An 18,260-nucleotide genomic window follows, 5' to 3' on the forward strand; every position below is an offset into this window, starting at 1 on the left:
ATCGAGGCAGCTTGCTGGTAATATGTGTCTTCTATTAGATTCATTGAGGCAACTTGCTGGTATATGTGTCTTCTGTTAGTTTCATCGAGGCAGCTTGTTGGTATATGTGTCTTCTATTAGTTTCATCGAGGCAGCTTGCTGGTATATGTGTCTTCTGTTAGATTCATCGAGGCAGCTTGCTAGTATATGTTTCTTCTGTTAATTTCATCGAGGCAACTTGTTGGTATGTGTGTCTTCTATTAGATTCATTGAGGCAACTTGCAGGTATATGTGTTTTTTGTTAGATTCATCGAGGCAGCTTGTTGGTATATGTGTCTTCTATTAGATTCATTGAGGCAGCTTTTTGGTATATGTGTCTTCGATTAGATTCATCGAGGCAACTTGCAGGTATATGTGTCTTCTGTTAGATTCATTGAGGCAGCTTGCTGGTATATGTGTCTTCTATTAGATTCATCGAGGCAGCTTGTTGGTATATGTGTCTTCTATTAGATTCATTGAGGCAGCTTGCTGGTATATGTGTTTTCTATTAGATTCATTGAGGCAGCTTGCTGGTATGTGTGTCTTCTATTAGATTCATCGAGGCAACTTGCTGGTATATGTGTCTTTTGTTAGATTCATCAAAGCAGGTTGCTGGTATATGTGTCTTCTATTAGATTCATCAAAGCAGCTTGTTGGTATATGTGTCTTCTATTAGATTCATTGAGGCAGCTTGCAGGTATACTTCCATCAAGGCAGCTTGCAGGTATATGTGTCTTCTATTAGGTTCATTGAGGCAACTTGCTGGTATATGTGTCTTCTGTTAGATTCATTGAGGCAGCTTGTTGGCATATGTGTCTTCTATTAGATTCATTGAGGCAGCTTGCTGGTATATGTGTCTTCTATTAGGTTCATCAAGGCAACTTGCTGGTGTATGAGTCTTCTAGAAGATTCATCGAGGCAGCTTGTTGGTATATGTGTCTTCTATTAGATTCATCGAAGCAGCTTGTTGGTATATGTGTCTTTTATTAGATTCATCAAAGCAGCTTGTTGGTATATGTGTCTTCTATTAGATTCATTGAGGCAGCTTGCTGGTATATGTGTCTTCTGTTAGATTCATCAAAGCAGCATGCTGGTATATGTGTCTTCTATTAGATTCATTGAGGCAGATTGCTGGTATGTGTGTCTTCTATTAGATTCATCGAGGCAACTTGCTGGTATATGTGTCTTTTGTTAGATTCATCAAAGCAGCTTGCTGGTATATGTGTCTTCTGTTAGATTTTCATCAAAGCAGCTTGCTGGTATATGTGTCTTCTATTAGATTCATTGAGGCAGCTTGCAGGTATAGGTTCATCAAGGCAGCTTGCAGGTATATGCGTCTTCTATTAGGTTCATTGAGGCAACTTGTTGGTATATGTGTTTTCTATTAGATTCATCGAGGCAGCTTGCTGGTAATATGTGTCTTCTATTAGATTCATTGAGGCAACTTGCTGGTATATGTGTCTTCTGTTAGTTTCAGCGAGGCAGCTTGTTGGTATATGTGTCTTCTATTAGTTTCATCGAGGCAGCTTGCTGGTATATGTGTCTTCTGTTAGATTCATCGAGGCAGCTTGCTGGTATATGTTTCTTCTGTTAATTTCATCGAGGCAACTTGTTGGTATGTGTGTCTTCTATTAGATTCATTGAGGCAACTTGCTGGTATATGTGTTTTCTGTTAGATTCATCGAGGCAGCTTGTTGGTATATGTGTCTTCTATTAGATTCATTGAGGCAGCTTTTTGGTATATGTGTCTTCTATTAGATTCATCGAGGCAACTTGCAGGTATATGTGTCTTCTGTTAGATTCATCGAGGCAGCTTGTTGGTATATGTGTCTTCTATTAGATTCATCGAGGCAGCTTGTTGGTATATGTGTTTTCTATTAGATTCATCGAGGCAGCTTGCTGGTATATGTGTCTTCTATTAGGTTCATCAAGGCAACTTGCTGGTATATGAGTCTTCTAGAAGATTCATCGAGGCAGCTTGTTGGTATATGTGTCTTCTATTAGATTCATCGAGGCAGCTTGTTGGTATATGTGTCTTTTATTAGATTCATCAAAGCAGCTTGTTGGTATATGTGTCTTCTATTAGGTTCATCGAAGCAACTTGCTGGTATATGTGTTTTCTATTAGATTCTTGAGGAAGCTTCCATGGCCTGGGAGCTCTGTGCCAGTGCTTGTTGAATGAAGGGAATAGTAACAGATCAACAGAAACATTAAATATCCTTGACATTACTGAAAAATACATTTCGACACACCAATACCAACAAGAGTGATGTATTTCAGGTTGTTTGAAATGTTATCCAACCCTCCTGGGCGTCACAGATGCACTTTGGAAATGGCAGTAAGTACAACCATCCGATACAGGGTGGGAGTTACGTGAACTCTACCTATGCAAATATGTGATTGATAATCAAATCTTACACAACTGCCTTTCTACGGCCATTTCTTCAAGGTCGAACCATGGGCAATGTATACATGTGGACATGCAGCACTCACATTAAAAGAACTATTTATTAGGTTGGTCACCAAATTATGATAATGTTTTATTTGGGGTGTGACTTTGCAACTATTTGGTGGAAGTGTAGGAAATGTCATTGACGAATGTAATATAACATCTAGTCCTTAGCCACAACTGGAATTTATATTCTTAAAAACATTTTTTTTACTGAAAGTCAAGGCAGGTCCAGATCAAACTAAACAGCAGAGGAAGAAAGGTTCTTTTGAACAAAAATAAATTAGAACTATTTGAAAGAAATGTTTTCATAGACTAACAACATCATGTAGACACAGTTTTCTGAAGGAAGTTGAAGAAGGACTCTGTCTGTTGTTTATTTACATTAGCAATAAGCATCTATGGTCATTGCTTGTAAATATGTTTAGTTTCATGTAGGCTTATTCAGATCTTTTACTCTGATGCAATACCTCTCTTATGTGATGAACAGGGGATAACTCCATGGAAGGTTGTGGCAGGTGTTAAATCTGTTGTATACTAAAGCCAGACTTCTAAATTGTTTTGAATTTGGGATACACATTTGTATAAAATCTGGTCAGTAAGTGGCGAAAAGATTCCTTTTTCTTGAAAAGGTTTTCTGTATATTTGTTCACATGTTGTTATGTTGGCAGTGTTTATAAAGCTTGTCTTGTCAGACTTGCAGTTTAACCTCTTGTATGTACATCTGTGTTGTAATTGGGGTTTGTGGGGTGTATGGGGAATGTGTGACGTGTCCGTAGAGGGTTGGTGATGTGGTGAACACATATGTTTGCATTTGGTGGAATAAAGTGAACTTGTTTCCACTATTTTAGGGGAAGTTGAATCCCAAGACACCATACACTTTTCAATGTTAGTGTTTACTCAGATTTCAATACATGGTCTCTGACAAGTTTCTGAGCAGTCTTTGAGGCATTCATGTTGCTGATACATACTATGAAGGCACTGGTATAAATTAATGCCTATACATATTAATAAAAACTTGTAAATAAATAATCAGATTTTGATAAAGATGGCAAATAGCCCATACACTGATTGGACATAGAGGACTTAGTTCTTGAAGTGAGTGAGTTTGGTATATGACCACCTTCAGCTTCATGTGGGGGAAAAGGGATATACAGGTCTTACACGTTAACCACTTTCTTTAAACCAAAGAGTATGGATATGGTCTGAGAAACCTACAAACGAAATCAGGGACATTTGTATTATCGGATTAATGATCAGTCCGAGCATGGAAAATTTAGTAACATTTCATTATCCTATCCACGTATGTGAAACTGTTGCCAACAATTGTGTCCAGAGCTACAGATAAGCTGCGTATTTGCGTAAAATACCCCCCAAAATATTCAAAACCCAACGACTTTCAATTAACTTGCATACAGAAACGCATGCATTAAATGAAAAACTCAAATGTATAAAAACAGCATGTGTAAATACCCAATAAGGCTTTTCAGCATGCATACAACAGAGCTAATTTGCGAAACACAATTTCGAGCTAATTAAAAAAATTACTTTCCCCCAAAATATTCAAAACCCAACGACTTTCAATAAACTTGCATACAGAAACGCATGCATTAAATGAAAAACTCAAATGTATAAAAACAGCATGTGTAAATACCCAATAAGGCTTTTCAGTATGCATACAACAGAGCTAATTTGCGAAACACAATTTCGAGCTAATTTAAAAAATTACTTTCCGAGTCAAGCCTATACTTAGAACCTTTATATACATCTAAAACATTATTTCATTGTGTTTTAAATCTCAAAATGTTTACTCCTTTTGGAAAAAAACCCAATAGAGTGATGAATAGATGAGTGAAAAAATATTGGCTACCCAATGAAAAATGTAATAACCCAATTAAAATAGAAACCTTTGAGTGAAAACTCAATTGCTCAAAAAGTTATCTGAATACCTCAGTCCTACTTGTTGCTCCTCTGAATCCTGTGATTCTCAATCCCTGATAACTGCACCCACTTTACCACACATTGAATAGTCAGGACATACACTTTCATGCTAATGATATGAACCACTTTTGATCCAACAGGCAAAGTTTCCTGAGAAACAAGATCATTACGTGTTTGTTATTAATTACCTCCCTAGCAATTCACACTTAACCCCTCCATATTTTCTCCCCTTATCACAGCTGCTGTTTCCAACACATCGAAGAAACAAGCTACGAGAGGACATTTATGTAACAGCCGTGGGGTAGACTCAGTGCATGGAATCCACTAACCGCACTTGCCATAATAAGCACCATGGGTGCTTAGAAAATAAATCCATACACAACAAGTTAAATTTTGTTTTCAGAGATCGTGAAGGGGCGGACAAACTTATTTCAAATGTTGATGAAACTAAAACTTTTTTAATTGAATACTGTAAATCTTGAAATTAACAGGAGCGTGAATTAAATGCAAAAAATGCAAGTGATCTTACTTCGCAATTATAATATATAAAGATATGTATCCTTCCACAGGGGATGGGATCGGGGGGGAGTTGTTGCATTGATATTGAGTTGCATTTTTGGCTGGAGGTCAGCAGTCGTATTAATTTGGAGACACATTAATTTCAAGATTTACAGTATACATTACTTACAGATTGGTCAAGAAGTTGGCCAGGGGGCCAGCAGTGTTATATTCAATATTATTTTCTCATACAGTCACATGTGTCTATCATACAAGGCAGACGCAGGCTATTGATTTATATAATACAGCTACATGATTAATTGCAAAGAACAATGAAGAACGAAGTGTGGTAATGTCTAGTGAGATGTTTTCCCTAATTACAGAGATCTAAGAATACAGGTTTTACCAGAACCATACTTATGAAACTGCAGATTTAATAAGTTCGTGACCTTTTAACATTGAAAGATGTTACCATACAGCATAAAGTCCTTTGTATTTATATACTACTCCAAAGAAATTAAAGAACACACAATATTTTCAAATTGCGATAGTTTATGTCATAGCACAAAAATAAGGTGGTCCTTAACTTTTTGTGAGTAGTATAGTTCCTACAAAACAACATCCTATGATCACATTAGAGACACCAACCCAACTTTGGACAAAACCCAGTGGTGCTTGTGTTACTAAAAAGGTAATATGAAAGAATTGAGCTTTCTTTAATTTCTGCCGAGTAGTGGGGGCACGGATGGCCTAGTCGTCTAAGGCGCCACGATTCGCTGTGCGGGGTTGCGTCCCTTGGGCACGCCAGAAACCTATGATTGTGGGTTCGAATCCCGGTTCGCCCCGATTATGTTTCTAGGTTTGTCAGCACCATACCCTTGCTCGTGGGTTTCACCGAAGTGGTAAACGTCTAAGACCTGCATCACTTCGGGCTTTCCTCTGATATTAAGCTGACACGCCGCAATATGACTGGAATACTGTTAAAAGCAGCGTTAAACATAACTCACTCACTCTGTCAAGTAGTATACCATGCCTTCATGTTGCAGCTGATACTAGTATACTGACATCAATGTGATCCATGTGACATAAATAATGGCAAGAATGCAGTATACCGGACACCTTCCGCTATTTTGGTAAGGGATGTGCACAAGCTTATTCCTTAGGAATGGTTTCTTAGGTTTTCAGATGCCATTTTTGTCACCTCGCTAAAACAATAGAGGGTTTGGGGGCTTGCCCCTAACTCAACGGCTTGAATTAAATGCTTTTGTTAGTATATGAAATGTTTAATTACCAAAGTAGATACAAAATATGTGTTCGCTGAAATGTGGCTCTAACGGATGTCACTGATGAGGTTGTCGCGCTCCATGATGGAACTTCTATTTTCAAGTACTTTTTCAATGTTGATGACCAATTTCCATGGTTTAGGCATTGCTATGATGTTCAATTTCAAGGTTTAATCAAATTAAACCATACAAATGCAAGCGGGGTAATTTTTTCTGCTTATTTTGAGCTTTATCGCTATGTTTTTCAAATAGTGATGCTGTCGAGTGCGACTTTATTAGTAGCATCAAACAAACATGGCAGATTGGTGTCCGGTATAATGCATGTGTACCTGAACAACATGGTTATATGTCCACATAAGAAATTGGTAACAACTGTAATAGAATAATAAAGGTCATGAACTGTTTCAAGACAAATTCCATCAATGGACATGCTGGATATTCTTAACAATATTGTGATGTGGGGCCAAAAAATTGTTTGACTCCAGTTTCCTTTCTTTTTTGAAGTGCTGACTGAAATTATACTCTGTCTCAAACAAAAATCCCAGCCCCCTACACCCATCCCTAAGGTCCCTTAGGCCTTTTTTCACAAAGAATAAATACACTAAACTACGGTTATAATGAACTCAGAGGAACCACTATGTTTAGCTTGTTATAATCATAGTTTGTTATAAGCATATTTACAGCATATATACAGCAAATGGCTGTCATAAACATGTTCATTTTAAACATAGTTTACTGTATAAATGATCTGACATAATATGTACTACTCAACTTTTGACAGGGATAACAGATGTCATTCTATTTAAATATACACTGACATATAATGAGAATCAGTTTTTGTGTATAATGGAAAGATAAAAAATAACCTTATCAAAAGGGGAGCAGTATATATATCCAGTCCTCCACACTCCAGCTATAGACATAATGCTCACTACTCTCCTACCAGGGACACATATCCAGGAGCTCTCTTTTTACCATACACATATCAAGCAATAGATATACATGCATTGCTCTATCCCTAACATTTAATTTCTAGAGGAAGTGGGACTCCTTTTTACCATACACATATCAAGCAATAGATATACATGCATTGCTCTATCCCTAACTTTCAATTTCTAGAGGAAGTATGACTCTCTTTTTACCATACACATATCAAGCAATAGATATACATGCATTGCTCTATCCCTAACTTTCAATTTCTAGAGGAAGTATGACTCTCTTTTTACCATACACATATCAAGCAATAGATATACATGCATTGCTCTATCCCATACATTTAATTTCTAGAGGAAATGGGACTCCTTTTTACCATACACATATCAAGCAATAGATATACATGCATTGCTCTGCCCCTAGCATTTAATTTCTAGAGGAAGTATGACTCTCTTTTTACCATACACATATCAAGCAATAGATATACATGCATTGCTCTGCCCCTAGCATTTAATTTCTAGAGGAAGTATGACTCTCTTTTTACCATATACATACCAAGCGATAGATATACATGCATTGCTCGATCCCTAACATTTAATTTCTAGAGAAGGTATGACTCTCTTTTTACCATACACATATCAAGCAATAGATATATATGCATTGCTCTGTCCCTAACATTTAATTTCTAGAGGAAGTGTGACTCTCTTTTTACCATACACATATATCCGGCATTACATATATATCATGTGCATATGGACATGATGGAGTGATCCATTCTCTGCTATTTAACCTAAATTTTGTTCAGTCAGTTAAACTCATCAAATAGTAGTCCTTAGAATAACAATAAAAATCTACTGAAAATGATGCCAAGAGCCATGTTTTGGCCAGTATTTGCACAGCTTGCTGACAACCAACTTCAAGCGGTGCATGTGGTGTTTGGCCTGAGTATCTCTTACGCTGCATATAGACAAAGCTCTGTATGTTTATGAAATCACTTCCTGGAAGAGCATGTTTCCATGAACTGTTTGTTGTTGTTGGCTTCTAGTTATTAAATGATAATGGATTCAAAACAATGTTGATCAGATAATTCTATCGTACAGGATGGACATAAATAAACACTGCATGTGTGCATGTTTGATAAAGAAAGATTTGTCGTAGCAGAAAGGCATTATCACTTCTACACTTCATCTTCACGTTTACCTTGATGAAGAAATAAGAACATGTTTGTGTTGTTAAGGACACGTGTTAAATCAAATAGCATGCACTTTGATAAACGACACAAATGTCATCTATTTTAAAAATATCATCAAACTGCATGTGTGACGCTTAAAGAAACATTAACAGTTGTTATCTTCACACACAAATGATTGTAAACAAATCTACAAGAGCAGTCTGCATAATAACACCTGTCCATTCATTGAAACAACTTGTAATGTTCACAAGAAATACTAAGTACATCCCACTTTACAGAAACATAATATACTGATGTCTGTTGATATCATTGAAATTGTTAGACATTTGGCAATGCTTGTATAGCATGCAATGCAATTAAGAGACAATAATGTTAATATGTAATTTAAAGATTTCTAGTTGGCTGCACTGTAACTAAAGCTGGATTCGCTGATGATCTACATCTATGCTGAATAATGATGATGATTATGTATATAGCTAATCATGCTATAAGACCAAACAACTGATTATTTTTGTTAGAGCACTGTTCTTGTGTCATAAAATGTTTTCTGTTGAACACCTGCTTAATGGTTATTTTTTTCCATTTTTAACTGGAGACACACAAGTTTCTGTTCGGAATATAGAGGCCAACCTACCTGAGGGCAGACTAGAGGAGGACACTGTCGAGGGTAGCATGTTGTCTGTCCGTCCTTACACGCACACTTGGTGCAAGCAAGGGGAGACCACTCTGAACCATCAGGGTAGTGAGTGCCAGTCGATCCAACACACGATCCTGCAAAAATAGAAAAGCAGAGTTCAAGCTGCAGTCGGAACATTCTGTCCAAGGTTTTGTGGTTAAAGTATTGTGTGACCTGTACTGATGATATGCATTGAACAAGATCCAATAAAAGATCATTATGTTAACAGCTTATTCAGTTCAAACACTTTATAATAATGCAAATTCTACCATGACATTGAAGAATGCTTCTGATTGGTTAATAAAATTTCAATTTTCAAATTTATTCCTCTATTGAATTAAGCCTTTTCACACAAAAAACATGTTTATGAATACATTGATAACCTACATATCAATCCATAAAAAATGGCTGCTGATCATCCATTGTTTGATATTGGAATGTTTACATATATCTTAGGCGACAATTGTTTTGACATCCATGACACTCAGGCCCAAATTAAAAATAGGAAGGCATCAATTTTACATTCTCAAATTGCAAAACACATCTCCTAAATCAACAACCCTGACCAACTACAAAATTCCTTGTCATGTAGAGAGCTGAATAACACGTAAATAATTTTACAATTAAACAATTGTAACATGACTGTTATGACAATATCCGACAAAAGCAATAAACAAACTGTTTCAGTTCAGCCTTCAAAATTACTACACCATATCTAATCTTGAGATAAAGAGAATTAGTAATATATCCCAAATAATTCACCTACATACAACAAGCCACTATCAGGCAATTACCACCCAATCAAGATTAAGATGAAATTTCTTCCAGCCAATAGTGACTTGATTCATATCAGTCTATATATACACCAACTCAACTAACATGGAGGCTCTACAGTAAGCTGGCATGAAATACTGTCCAATGGGTAGGGTTTCACTGAATTAGTGAGTTGGCTGCCCTATAGAGATGAAAGGCTTGTTATCAGCTTGAAGTACCTGTATGTCCAATGGCCACTCACGCTACTTGTACTCACACAACACCTCTTGTGAGGCCAGCGATAGGCCAAGTGTTAGGAGAGTGGGACAAGTGGTTGTATCTAACATGCAAGTGGAGGATATATTTGTTATACCCTTCAGTGAGAGAGGTTATGATTTCTCTGTTTTTGGCATCAGCTGTAGCTCACTGGAAACCTTTAAGTCACATTCTAGAAGCTGTATTATAACTGAAGACACGATTAACTTCTGATTTCAACTTCCATATTCTATTAATGAAATAGTTTGGTACAGGTGCTTGGACCTTTCTTGCTATCACTGTCTTCAGTGTTTGATTCTGGTCCTATGATCAGCGTTAGTAGTCATGTAAATATTCAAAAGTGTTATTTTCCAAATATCTGACAGGGATATATTTTTATTAACTGTTTGAGTGAACTTATACATCAAGTGTTGGCGTGTAACAGTTGAATAATGCACTACATTATCTATAGTTTTGATACATGTTTAAATAATGGATATAACTACAGATGGTCAACAGCTGTAGTAAGTACAGCTACCAGGAGGTACAGGTGGCCCAGTGGTTCAAGGCCCTGTGCTAGGCATGCAAGAAACTTATAGTCATAGGTTCAAATCCCATATTTGCCATGATAATGTTTCAAGGTTTGTCAGCACCTAAAACCCATGCTAGAGTGGTAACTAAGACCTGAATCACTTCAGACTTTTATCAGACATCAAGCTGACATGCCTTGATATAACTGAAATACTGCTCAAAGCGATGATAAACCAAACTCACTCACACTCACTAGATAGTATTTTTTTGGTGTATGTTAATTCCATATTGTTTGAAGAGATTTGGGTTTCTAAGTGGGCACCCAAGTCCCCCAAAATATTGATTAATCCATACCTTATGAATGTATCATAAATGTATCACTGAATGTTTCTGTAATGCTTCAATGGACTGTAAGAGCAGTAAGCATAGACCCGAAAAGCCATTTATAGGTAGAGACATATACAATCACTCTTTGTACATTGGTTCACCAATGAAACCTGTGAAGAACCATAAACTGATTCAAAGGAGGTCTCGACACTGGCCAGGTGCTGTATTCAAGTTATTGACCACTTACCTCATTGAGACATGAAACATATCCCTTCTGAAATGACATCAGATATCAAAATGGTGTCTACTTTGTCATCCGTCAACTTCTAAGACATGCCCATGAAACAAGACTGATTTATTCAAAGCAAACAGTTGTTTCTATGGCCTCTGGTATCCAGGACTAACAATGAATGATGGTGCAGCCAAACCTGTACATTAACTACTACTGCTACTACATCACTTGTGGTCAAGTGATCATGAAGGTTATACACACCTGCTTACTGGTACACTAAAGTATGTAGCAAAGACGTGCGAAACCATTATAATGTAATCTTGTTTAAATATTGGTAATAAATATGTCAGCACTCAAATTTGGGCCTTCAAGTGGTTTGGGTTCTTGATTACCTGTCTGGTGGGTGCCAGGTATGTGGCTAGTACACAACCATCATGCACAAGAACTAGGTTTGATTCCCAGCCACATAGGTTTACATGTCAAGTCCATTTTTTTATGAGTGTCATATTGGAAGCATTATTTTTAGTTCAATGGATATGAGGCCTCTCTTAGGCTAAAAAAATATAGTCTTGGTTCTCAGGCACCACCTGCATGATCAAAAAGCATGTTTCGTTTTTATTTCCAATTTAAATCAAATAAATTTTAAAATCCTCAAATATTCCAAGTACAACGGTAGTCAAATACTGTATTCCAGTATTTTACTCACCAAGGAATACATTTATGTAGGGAGGCCCTTTCCCAAGTTGATTGTACACAATTGCTTATTGATTACACAACTGTTTATTGGTAAAACACTAGTTTGAACAACAACAACAAAAATAGCACTGCCTGCCCGCACTATATTTTCAAAACAAATTGCCTGAGAACCAATTCTTTTAAATTTTTTTAAGCCTGTCAGTATGTTGCAAAATGACAAATATAACAGTAAAAGTTTAAACTTCCACACTTCAATTGTTACTTTTCACATTTTTTTACATTTTTGCTCTGAAACAATGTGTGACAGATGGAAAGACAAACAGACAGAACATGTTTCTTTATTAACCTTGGCTGTGGCAGAATATATAGTATGACTCTATATTATCGTGGGCTCTATAATATAGCGGTACCGGCAAATGTTGTAATCCACAACCCCTGTCCACTGGTTTTGTTTTACTCATGCAAAGCTAAGCACGATATTTCATTGCTTGATGGAATACAGGACTTGTGGTATGTCACGCCTACTCGCAAGTACACACACTAACTTTTTTATGATGGTTTCTGGAATGTTTTTGAAGTGGAATTACCCCTACCTCCATTCAAAATTGATTAGAAAAGAACCAATTTGTTTAGACGAAGTCCCTTGACCCTGCCTTGGTCATATGCATACTGAATATGCATAATTCAAAACAGGAAGTGATGTAAACAACATAATCCACACGTATCACACCACAAAATAGCCATACCGTGATAATACAGAGTTGCCCATCCTTGAGTCGCTAATGCCAAGTAGTTTGTTTACCAAACTCGTTAACGAAAATCAGCATCGATCAATCCTAATTGATGTGTCATAAAATTTGAACAAAGAACTAGAAACATTTTCCGTATGACATATTAATAGGTCTGTAAGCGTGCAATAATACTACCGTGATAATATAGCGTACCATCCTATCAACAAGAGGCACTGCCCAGGAGACTCCCAACACACAAGACTTCATGTGGGATAAGATATGATACTCTAAGAATGTCATTTCATCCTTTTTTGTTCATTGTTCACATTTACAGACTCAATAGAACATTTTTATCAGCATATTCTGTTTTTCATTAATCAAGGTGGGTGTGTTTTAGAGGTGTGTTGGTCTGTTCAGTGTCGGCTGTAATGACTGCAGACTGTGTCCCAACATGAGAGCATGTGAGCTTTAATTACTGGACCATAGGGCACAGTTACATGGGTCACACCCCTGTAAGCTGATCAACATGTCTAAATACTATGCTCACTGGCATCCCTCATTATCTAAACCCTCCATGTTGTAATCGTAAATAAGATATAACTTTCAACCACTGAGATCAAATTATCTTATTTATATGTTCTTAACAACCAGCTTGAAGCTAAAGACTGTTATTTATTCTATCATGAACATCTGGCTAGCATTCATTTTTATCAAAATTATATACTTATCTCAAGCACATGATTCCAAAACCAATTCAATTAAGCATTTAAGATACATAATTCTAAGTGAATTTTAACTTATGATTTTCCATATTATCCTAAAAAGAATTCTCAAGATGAAGGGACAAAGGGGTAGCCTTGTGGTTAAAGTGTTCACTCGTCATGCCGAAAGTCCGAGTTAGAAGCCCATTTCAGATATACCCCGCTGTGATATTGCTGGAATATTGCTAAAAACAGTGTAAATCAATACTCACTCACTCCACAAGTGCATGATGAACATGCATGTATAAAATCTTTACTTGCAATAATTAAGGAATATTGGAAGCATTAAAAACATTACTTTCATTCCAGTACAAATGGTGCTAATACAATTTGACACCTGAACAAGACAGTGAAAACGGTGTATTGTAATAGTAATACTATAGTTTCAGGTTAATGATAAACACTTGGAATGAATATGAACGAGCCCTCATCAGGGAAAATGAAGTCACATGACAGCCATGACAAACTTGTAACAAAAACTGAGCTATATTCACCAGTTCATATTACACCTTATTCTATAATCCTTCATGATAAATTCAGTATAACAATCCCCATGCTGTTTAAGACATTGATCAAACAGGGGTTATTTTGAGCAGTCGTTTAATATTTGAAAATTCATATGTTCTGTCTTAATAAATCATGGATATAAATACTTTTCCCCCTGTCCTGTAGATTGTAACCAACAATTTATAGAGCTTCCCATCCTGGCTCCTGTAGGTGCCTGGCAAGGGGTAATCTGTCCCCCTGAATGCATTACAAGGGCCTGTAATAGATGGCAGAGATAGGCCTTCATAGTGGTATACATCACAGCCAGAGTTGAAGATGATTAATACAGGGTCAGAAGGTGAGGCTCTTCCCAGTCAGGGTATTGTGTGATGTTAAATGGTTTGGATGCACTGCAGTTAATTGTTTTCCCGGGCTACCATGGTTTTCACAGAGATCAGAAGGTGTGGTGAAGTTAAATGGTATGTGGAATATAGGGGGTGTATATCAGTGTACGTCATAGTGCTGTACAGTGTGCTAACAGAACAGCAGTACATGGAATATGACTCATATTGCCTTGCTGTAATAGGTTCGGAATAAATGAAACCATATTGTCCCAAAACAAATAAGGCCTTCCCTTTTTATAACTTGGTTTATGGATCTCAGACTAAAAAAAAGGTTTGTGCGACAGCACTGTAGCTCACCTGGACAACAGTTTAAAAAGGAATTGCTGTCAGCATTGATACTCAAATATTTCCTTTCTAAATATTGAGGAATAATAACTAACATTAAAATATGACCAAATATGAAGTCCTCACCAGGTGAAATATACATGCTAAATCTGAGTTCTCTCACTATGGCAATTTCAGGAGTGTACAGAGCCAAATATGCATTTTTAGAGAATAGAAGAGCATTTTCAAAACAAGGTTTACATTTAAAATATCACCAAAACTGGAACATATCTCTTGAAACACACAACTAATTATCAAATACCAAATTTGCCGAGGTGGCCATACTAAAAATCAGATTCAGGATTCAAACCCTTTGAACATAATTGTCGGGAACAAACATGTTCAGTTTAGGTTTCAATAGCCCAGTGGTTTGTGAGAAGATAATATTTAGTGCATGGAAATGCATTTTGAAAGAATTCAGGAGCATGGTCAAAGTGCAATGGTAAAAATAAACTAAAAAATGACAAAGCAATGGCCATAAACATCTGCCTCAATATGGCTGCCATAGCTATAACAAGAACCAGTGAGAGAAGACTTTTTATGTGTCCACCTTCTACTCAAATCTCATAGCACCCAAAACAGTCCAATTGAAAGCATTTTGCCCTTAATCTGACCTACTGACCAAATTTTTCATATATTCCAAAGGAACACAAAATGTCTGCCATGAAACCCGTGAAGATCCGGGGTAGAATAGGTCTTCAGCAACCCATGCTTGACGTAAAAGGCGACTATGCTTGTCAAAACAGGTGACTAGACTTGGTTGATGCATGTCATCTTTCCCAATTGCATGGATGCTGCTCATGATATCAATGACTGGATTGTCTGGTCCAGACTCGATTATTTACAGACCGCTGTCATATAGCTGGAATATTGCTGAGTGCAGCGTAAAACAACCAACCAACCAACCAATCTTGCGTCAGGAAGCTTTTCAAAAGAAAGAGTTATTTAGGGTCAGGTATACAATTCTTTATGAACAAAGAACACTTTATTCCAAGAAAATGTCATGACTAGATCCTCCTATCTATTACAGCATGATTCAAGGACAAATGAGTGAATTTGGTTAAAGACTACTGTGAAGAGCATTTCAGTCATATCACAGCATGTCAGCTTGGGTGGAAAGAATGAAGAGATGCAAGTCACTTTGGTGAAACTCACAGGCATGGGCATGGTGCTAACAAACCTAGAAACATAATCATGACAAATGTGGAATTCAAAACCACGATCATATGTTTCTGGCTTGCCTAAAGGACACAGCAGTATTTAATAAAGCATACTATAAGACACATGGAATTAATGTTTTTGGTATTTTAGCACGCAGACTTTCTTTTCCATTAACATTTAAACTAAGACTTCTGACTGAAACTGACCCTTGAATCTATGCATCAGAAACACAACATGAACATGTTTACACCTAAGGTCTTAACTCAAATTAGCAGAAATGGCTGCATCAAAACATTCAGAGCATATCCTTGCAAATCCAATACAAGGTTGTGTTTTCCTTAGTTAATTGGCAAGGATATTACAACTTGCAAGGTAATGTAAGACCAAGCCATTGTAATGACCTTTTTAAGCAGTGAAACAGTTGCTATGCATCTATCTTTAACTGTTCTAGGAAACCATCTTGAAGACATTTGTGGAAGAATTCCTTGGACCAACAAGGAATCAGTAATGTGTAATATGTAACACCCAATCCTTTCACTGTACAAAATACCACAGACTTGCAGACATTGTGTTTAACACTTCCTCCGATGACATGATAAACTCACAGTGCCTTGTAATCCAAACACCATATGTTATGTGTTTGAATGCTACCATAAACAACATGGCTACCATTGAAGCACTATTACAACACATTGCGTGATACTTTTAGGAGATAGATAAACTTGAGGTAGTCTAACTGTAGATTAGGTACCTCTTATGTTAATTTAGAGCCATTGTTATATGCATCGTCAAGTAGGCTATCAATAATGAAAGGAACTAAACCGAAAATAGATATACTTTTAAAACTACTTAAAAACATGTTTAGAATCTTATTGCTATAAAAAGGATTACAAAAATAACTTTAACAAAATATGGTCACTTTTATTCTCAGCATTTGATTCTTAGCTTTCTGTTGCTACATGCTATGTTTGAGTCTGATTGTGTGTTGCAACCTTTTCGGTTTGGAATAAGAAAATGTTTGTTTCCAAACCTTGACATTTTTAAAGAGTGTATTGTGTCATTCTATGCCATCCGAAAAATGTTTTTGAAGGAATACAGTATTCCTCTACAACTCTGGGAACAATATAAATTGAAAAAAAGGAGGCTATCAATATGTCAATGTATTCATTCACAATTATTTTGTGTGAATAGGCTTATGTTTGAGGTACCTGATGGAATTAGCTACTTCATATTTTGACTCATATCCTATAACCCTCTCAACCCATGAGTAACAATCTTTTGATAATGTACTTTTTCAGTAATTGGTTTACATGACAGATATTATTGCTGACATTTGACATTTATAGAAATATTCAAACCATTGTAATGTAACAAACCTAACTTATGGGCAAGCTAACTAAAATCACTAGTAGATTCATAGAAAGTTTACAACATTAGTCGAAGAAACACCCATTGTCTACTTCTAGCACCAGGTTATTGTGATGTCACAACATTGTATTGTTTTGTATTAAAACAAAACACTTTGTATGAATGAGGGACATACACTTATATGAGGCTGAGTCAAACATTAACAATGTTCTCAGGTTATCAACACTGTATGTCAAATCTGACTGGTCATAAACATGACCACACATTAGTTTGTAAATTTATCATCCAAAACTGGCTTCCACAAGAGATATCAGACCATTGTGACATCTTTGGTTACCATGACATCACAATCAAATGACATCACTAATTTTTCTGCCACTGATGCTGGTTAGTTGTACTTTTTACACAAGACACTGGTTATTACTTTTTACAAACTGAACAGGTTGGAATAAAACATTTTGGAAGGGGAAAAAATCTCACCCATGTCTCTAAATATCGAACATAGCTTTACCTCGTCAACTCATGTTGATATATTGGATATAAATACACACTCAGGTGATATTCTCTATATCATACTATCAATCTCATCCTGACATGACTCTGACACAGGTTTCAGCCCCTTCTATGTTATACTGAGGAATGTTACTCACGTCCAGCGGGTATACACTTGGGGCAGCACTGTCCTGGCAGTTTCTGGCTGACCTCTCCAGGCCGACATCGTGTTGGAGGGCATGTCTTGTTGGTGCAGGTGACATCGCCGTCGCTGCAGTAGCAGGTCTCACACTGGGACTGGGACCAGTCAGTGTTGTGCTGCACAAACAGGACTAACCATTAACAATGTTAGAAACATAGGGGTCCTCGGATACTTCAGGTTTTCTTCGGTTTCATTTGAATCTAGGGACCACTTAAAACTGTGACTGCTAACATTTAGGCCATCATAGCTATGACAAGGACCCTTCACTCTTAATTTTGAAAACTGATGGGCTTATTTAGCAGACAAATGTACGAAGAAAATTCACCCAACTGGAGGAAATCATATATTGCTTTTTACAACCATTCCCATGATGACTCTATTAATTCCAAAGATCAATATGTCCATGGAGAACTTATGGAACAAGCAAAGATGAATGGGATGGGTTGACTACTCAATAATGTTATCGAATACCGAGTGATTTCTTTCATCTCTTGATTTCTTGTAGAAAAGGGAGACAATTCTACAGCTGTATTTATCATTCTCCTAG

General features: G+C 36.7%; 1 protein-coding gene across 1 annotated transcript in view; it reads right to left on the minus strand.

Annotated features, from left to right (window-relative positions):
* The window catches only part of LOC139467891 (extracellular matrix organizing protein FRAS1-like), a 127,682-nt gene that overhangs the window by 69,961 nt on the left and 39,461 nt on the right, over positions 1-18,260 (minus strand). Inside the window, exons 6-7 of the mRNA XM_071249435.1 lie at positions 17,670-17,829; positions 8,949-9,085 (exon numbers count right to left, since the gene is read on the minus strand). Of these exons, the coding sequence (XP_071105536.1) occupies positions 8,949-9,085; positions 17,670-17,829 (297 nt within the window). The remainder of the gene's footprint in view (positions 1-8,948; positions 9,086-17,669; positions 17,830-18,260) is intronic.

This window comes from Haliotis cracherodii, unplaced genomic scaffold (assembly GCF_022045235.1).
Source record: "Haliotis cracherodii isolate W230 unplaced genomic scaffold, xgHalCrac1.p SCAF_2, whole genome shotgun sequence".
Taxonomy (NCBI): domain Eukaryota; kingdom Metazoa; phylum Mollusca; class Gastropoda; order Lepetellida; family Haliotidae; genus Haliotis; species Haliotis cracherodii.